The 6,714-nt window shown below is 53.9% G+C and overlaps 1 protein-coding gene across 1 annotated transcript; it reads left to right on the top strand.

The window, feature by feature from the left end:
* Positions 1-768: 768 nt before the first annotated feature.
* Positions 769-4,581, top strand: LOC308436444 (thyrotropin-releasing hormone receptor-like; the record flags this gene model as incomplete). The annotated part of the gene is made up of 3 exons (XM_080937359.1): positions 769-1,127; positions 2,761-3,142; positions 4,186-4,581. The coding sequence occupies 3 exons, from the start codon at positions 769-771 to the stop codon at positions 4,579-4,581; spliced, it is 1,137 nt and encodes a 378-aa protein (XP_080793485.1).
* Between the last annotated feature and the right edge of the window lie 2,133 nt (positions 4,582-6,714).

Below are 6,714 nucleotides of genomic sequence, written 5' to 3'. Positions count from 1 at the left end.
GGTGCCTGCCCTGTCTGGATCCCCAACAAATCCTCTGTAGCCCATCCCCAGGAAGCTGCTACTCTGTGGTTCTCAGAACACACACCGATCTCCCCAGTCTTGAGTCTCAGACACTTGCACTCCTGTAGGTGAGCAGAAGACTCAGAGTCCACGAGGCTCAGGGACTGGTACTGCTGCTCCGGGCTTCAGGCTTGGCAGCTGAGCCCTCCCACCCTCAGCTGTGGTCTGGGACCACACCATGCACCATAGGATTGCTGCAGCAGCTGGTGTCCCAAGAACCACCCATCTCCCTATGCTGCTGGCTGCTGTAGTTCCACCTCCAGCCCTGACTCTGTATAGCCCTCAATGCCTGCCATTCTGTGGCTCAGTGGAAGGTAATCAGTGCTTTAAACTACAGCCTCTCAAACATGCATCCGCCTGATCCCTACATCTCCTCGCTTGGTCTTCCTATCTGAGTCCTGTCCCAGTATCCCCTACTCCCTATAGACTGCCCTGATGGCTTCTCCAGCTGCTCTTCCAGAGGACCTGGGTTCAATTCCCAGCACCTATATGACAACTTACAGATTGATGTCTGCAACTCCAATCCAGGGGATCTTCTGGCCTCCACAGGCACTAGGTACACACATGATACGTAGTCATACATTCAAGTAAAATGCCCATGCGCATAATAAATAAATAACTAAAAAGGGAAAAGTAAATAATAAAGAACAGGCACGGGTCACTTTCCAAGGTCAAGGCCTGCAGGGTACCCCAGAAAACGCCAGCAAGATGGATGGCCCCAGCAATGCCTCACTCATTCACAGTGACACCACACTGGGCCTGCCAGAGTATAAGGTGGTCTCAGTCTTCCTGGTGCTCCTAGTGTGCACCATGGGCATTGTGGGCAATGCCATGGTGGTCCTGGTGGTGCTGACCTCACGTGATATGCACACACCCACCAACTGCTACCTGGTTAGCCTGGCTTTAGCTGACCTCATTGTGCTGCTGGCTGCGGGGCTGCCCAACGTCTCTGACAGCCTGGTGGGGCACTGGATCTATGGACATGCTGGCTGCTTGGGTATCACCTACTTCCAGTACCTAGGCATCAATGTCTCCTCCTGCTCCATCCTGGCCTTTACTGTGGAGAGGTAAGTGCCCATGGGCTGCCCAGTGCCTCTTTCCCTCACCTTGTCTTTCTTAATGAGAATCCTGGGAGCCTGGATTCAAGCAGGATTTTAAAGTCTCTCTGAACAGAAGGGGAGCTGAGCTGGTGGGAGGTGCTAGGAGAACCAGCACAGATGCGGACATCTCTGCTTCTAGATTGATGTAGGGCATCAGGAAGTCCTTGTCTTCCTCTGAGTCTAGATTTCCTACCTGGAACACAGGCTGTTGGATGGTCCTCCTCACCACCCCAACTACTGGGGATTGAACCCTGGGTCTTCCATGGATTAGGCAAGCCACATCTTTAAATTTTTTTTAATGTTAAAAGAGACAGGGACGGGCTGGAGAGATGGCTCAGTGGTTAAGAGCACTGACTATTCTTCCAGAATTCCTGAGTTCAAATCCCAGCAACCACATGGTGACTCACAACCATCTGTAATGAGATCAAATGTCCTCTCTGGTGTGTCTGAAGACAGTGACAGTGTGCTCATAGACACAAATAAAAAAAAATCTTTAAAGAGAGAGAGAGAGAGAGAGAGAGAGAGAGAGAGAGAAGGACTTGGTAAAGCTGTTCATAAGCTTGTGATCCTCCTGCCTCAGTGCCTTAAGAAGCTGAAATAACAGGCCTTCACTTCTGTGCTCGGCTATGGAGTGTCTCTTGAGCCTCCTCCAGCTTGGCTATTGTTTGTTTTTCAAACAGGGTTTATAGCCCTGGCAGTCCTGGACTTGCTTTGGAGACCAGGCTGGCCTAGAAATTACAGAACTCCACCTGCCTCTGCCTCCCAAGCTCTGGGATTAAAGGTGTGTGCCACCACACACAGCCTCAGCTTGATTTTCTTATTTGCTTGCTTGTTCATTTTATGAGAGGGGGTTTCATTTTGAATACGTACTTGAATGGCAAACTGTCCTTGAATTCTCTTTGCATCTGAGGCTGGCTCAAACTCATAGCCACCCCACGGCTTCTGTCTCCCGAGTCCTGGAATTAAAAATGCACCACCATGTCTTGCTTAGCTCCGTCTCTAACACCCCAGAGACAAGTGGTCCAGCGGTTGAACAAGCTGATGCGAAGCCTGAATTTTGGGTCAAATTCAGCTGTACCGTTGGCAGAGCTGAGGCTTTGAACTCAGTAGGTAGTTAGGGCTGCTCAGAATCTGAACAGAGCCCAGACCTGCCGCATCCAAACTGAGTCATCTGCTTCTCTAATGTCTATATGTACGTGTCTGGGGACAAGTCTGCGTAGGGATGTCTCATCTGTACCATGTGATTGTCCCCAAGGCCTATGGGTGAGCAATAAAGGGATGTGCCTGTGAGAGATGTGCAGTATGGTGCCTGCCTTTGGTGGAGGGTAGCACAAAATATTGTGACCACATGCGGTGCCTTTAGAAGGCATGGGAATCAGGGGACAGGACATTGCAAACTAACTTGCTCCTCTCCAGAGGCTGACTTTACTCTGCCTGTCCCTGAAGAGTCCTTCCCCTAAACCTTTACAGCCCTCTGCTTCTGCCCTTCCAAAGTACAGCTCAGCCACCATGACCTAGACAAGTCTCAGCTTGGGACTGGTGTCTAGGACATGGGACGAGCAGTCCTGAGGGGCCAACGCACCTCAATTGTGTCCCACAGGTACATCGCCATTTGCCACCCACTGAAAGCACAGACTGTGTGCACTGTGGCCCGGGCCAAACGGGTCATTGCAGGCATTTGGGGAGTCACGTCTCTCTATTGCCTACTCTGGTTCTTCCTGGTGGACCTCAATGTTCGTGATGACCAGCGCCCGGAATGTGGCTACAAGGTGTCCCGAGGCCTCTACCTGCCCATCTACCTGCTGGACTTCGCTGTCTTCTTCATCATACCCTTGCTGGTGACCATCGTGCTCTATGGGTTCATCGGGAAGATCTTATTTCAGAGCCCATTGTCCCAGGAAGCCTGGCAGAAGGAGAGGCAGAGTGAGGGTGCACGGGGGGACTGCTCTAGGTCCAAGAGCTCCATGTCCTCCAGGAAGCAGGTTAGGGGCCCTCCTGGGTAGAGGTGGGGTTGCATGTGGGGAGAGTCATGGGGAGAAGCACAGATATGCAAAAGAACATAAACTACACAGGGTGTGACTGGCAAAGCAGGTAAGTGAAACAGTCATTTAGTCCTGCATTTGTCCAACCGTTTGTCTGTCTGTCCATCCACCTACTTATCCTCCTACCCATCCCTTCATCCAACCACCTACCCACCTACCAACCCATCCATCCACCTACCCATTTATCCACCTACCCATCCATTCATCCAACCACCTACCCACTTACCCACCTACCCCCCTAACAACCAACCCACCCACCCATCCATCGATTCATCCATCTACCCATCCGTCCACCCATTCATCATCCATCCATCCATTCATCCATCTACCCATCCATCCACCCATCCATTCATCCATCCACCCATCTATTCATCCATCCACCCATCTATCATCCATCCACCCATTCATCATCCATCCATCCAATGCCTGCCAAGCCCTTGTATGTGCCGGGTGGGTGCTGGATCGCAGAGAGAGGGACATGGGGATGCTGTCAGACACCCTCCTTAAACTACAACAGTAGAACCAAGTAAACATAAGCCTGTCCGAAGGCAGGAAACATGGGAGCAAGTGATGCTGGCGAACAGCAGTTTGAGGACAGACAGTTCAGGGGGCTTTGCTGACAGATGACAAGTGGATAGAGCTCTGGGCTTGGCAAGTGGGAAACCCAAGCTGGAGAAGGGAAGTGTTTCAGGGAGAGGGACAGCCGAGGTTGAGGTGAGGTGGCAGGCTGAGCAGAGAGGGGACTTTATGGGAGCATGCAGGATTGGGGAGAGGAGGGTTGGGTGGCTGAAAATGAGGTAGGGGTGCCCAAAGTCACAGTGGGGACCCAAGGTCATTGGAAAGGGTGGTGACCATCCTGATGCTATCTGAGGCCCAGTTCTGAGAGGTCCCCACCCTTCCGGTTTTGGCAACCCTGCGGTCAGCTTCTCCCCACGCTTGGTGGGTGTCTCACAGCCAAGCCCTCTCACCTTTCCTCTCCATAGGCCACCAGGATGCTGGCTGTGGTCACGTTGCTTTTTGCAGTGCTGTGGACCCCCTACCGCACGCTGGTGCTGCTCAACTCCTTCCTGGCCCAGCCTCTCCTGGACCCCTGGGTCCTGCTGTTCTGCCGCACCTGTATCTACACCAACAGTGCTGTCAACCCTGTCGTCTACAGCCTTATGTCACAGAAGTTCCGGGCGGCCTTTCTGAAACTGTGCTGGTGCAGGGCAGCTGGGCCACAGAGGCAAGCAGCCTGTGTCACCACCAATAACTACAGTGCTGCCCAGGAGACCTCGCTAGGGGCTGAGAAGATGCAGCTGGGCTCCAGTGAGGTCTCAGGTCCCACAGCAGCTGGTTCCCCGAGTTGCCAGCATGAGCCCCACTTCAGTGAGCTCTGAGGACTCCTGCCTGGCCCCTGACTCCACTCCCTGGGCTGGCTTACTCTCTTGCCTGGTTAGCATCTGCTCTGAGCACTGTCGGGCCATCAGGAGAGGGGCAGGCAGCTCCTTGCTTGTGAGTCTGCAGAGGATCCTTTATCATGAAGGAGGACACTGGAATGTTCTCTGCTGGGCCCTGGTGGGTGGTTCTCCATTCGGAAGTGAGGCCTGGAAACAAAGAGGAAGATGGAGGCCCAGCCTTCAGTGCCTGTGGGATCACGCCCCTTTGTTTGTTTACAGTCAGTACTTTAAGCACCTTTCGTGGGTATTACCAAGGAATGTTCCTCCAGGCTATGATCGAATCTGACCCTTGGTGAGCCCATGCACGCAGGTCTCACACGTGGTCAATGGGCAGCGGGGGTGGGGGGGGAGTGGGGGGGGTGGGGGTGGGGGTGGGGGGGGTGGGGGGGGGAGGTTATATAGAGTGGTATCCAGCCAGTCACCAGTGGCACGCAGGGCTGTTCATCCCTCGGCCCAGCACTCCTGCCAGTCTTCCATAACTGTGAGCGGCCCCGCAAGAGACTCCACCAAGCACGCTCACCCACACAGATGTTCATTTGTCTTTCTAACAGCTATCAAGAGGCACCTCTACCTCCTCGACCCCAAATGGGCAGGCCTGGCTCTCTGAACCCACTCTGCCAGATGCTGCCCTGCACACTGTGTCTCCAGCAGGCTCGCTGCAGACTCAAAGGTGAGACGACAGGGAAAGCCTTTGCTGGGAGACAGTCCCATCACTGCCCGCACTGACTACTGGCTGAGCCCGAGGAAGGCAGGCCTCTGTGTCCTACCCTGCAAATATGCTCAGCGGTCCTATCTTGGTCCTGGGACCCCAAGGCTGAGGGACTCAGTAGCAAAGATGTTTCAACAAACAGGACTGTTCACTCTGTGACTGGAGACCGCAGGAATTGGGGGGATGCTTGTTGGGGTGTGTGGTTGGCCTGGGTGACTCAGCCCTACTCATGCAGTTTCTGGTTTCCTGACTGGATGTGGTCCTAGTGACTCATCCCTGCTCTGGGGACCTGAGGTGCTCCAAACTAGATTCGGCTTTTCAGAGGCTCTGGTTGCTGAGTCTGGGTTGGTGGGGCAGGGATTTAGAGACTCAGAAGGAAAGCCCACACAAAGGTGGGGGGTGTGCCCAGGGCAGCTGAGCCCTATGTCTGGCCTCCCCATGACATTCTCTCCAGCCTGAGAGGCGCACACTCTGGAAGCCCACACACCAGGCTGGCTGTCCTGGGCCAGCACTTGTTCCATCCTCTACCTGGGCCCGCTGGTTCTGCCACCCTTTGAACAGGTTTTTCCTGAAACACCCCAGGGAGCTTTCTTCAAAGATGCCCCATTTACCCAGTGACTCAAAGCCATGACAATGTTCTTCCTTACCATACCCATGTGACATGCAGCTGTCCCCTCGCTGAAAGGCACATTTTCTAGAAGTTCACACACCAGGCTGGCTTGCTGATATGGCCAGGCAGACATGACCCTCAGATCTGCCCTGTCTCCTGCACCATTGTCTGGGATCAGAGCTTATGTCCACTGGGAAGTAGTGTGTGTGGGGGGGCACAAATGTGGGGACAAACATGGAGGGCAGGATAGGGACAGCCACGGTCTCCCATGCTGTCCTGCCTGCCTGTGTAAGCTGCACACAGGCACAGCTCAGATATGTGACCTTGCCCTGTGGCTGTGGCCTGGACAAATCCGCCAACATTATTCATGGGTCTCCCGATGTCAGAAGTGCCAAATGTTTTCCTGTCCTATCTCATATCCCTTGAAGCATAGCATCGTCACCAACATGGCTGTGCCACATCTGTTGGAGGTACATAGCAGCCATTGCCTGGTGTCACTTATGTGATAGGCTCACACTGGCCTGTGCGTTGGTTAAGCTAGTCCATGATGCTGACAGCCAAGGGACGGAGCCCACAGGCGTGACCGATGCCTGCTGACTCGACTCCCAGTGGCACCCGAGCCCTGCGTCTGACCCTCCCTGAGTGCTTCTCTCTCTCCTAGTGTCACAGAGAGAGTTGGGTCCTTAGTTCTTGTACCACCTGAGGAAAGAATTCAAGCAGCCCGCAAACAGTAGCGGAAGCTAAACTGAGCTGT

Source organism: Micromys minutus (assembly GCF_963924665.1).
Source record: "Micromys minutus genome assembly, chromosome: 24".
NCBI classification, from domain to species: domain Eukaryota; kingdom Metazoa; phylum Chordata; class Mammalia; order Rodentia; family Muridae; genus Micromys; species Micromys minutus.
Note: the sequence above shows the minus strand (reverse complement) of the source record. Positions and strands in the feature narration are given on the sequence as shown.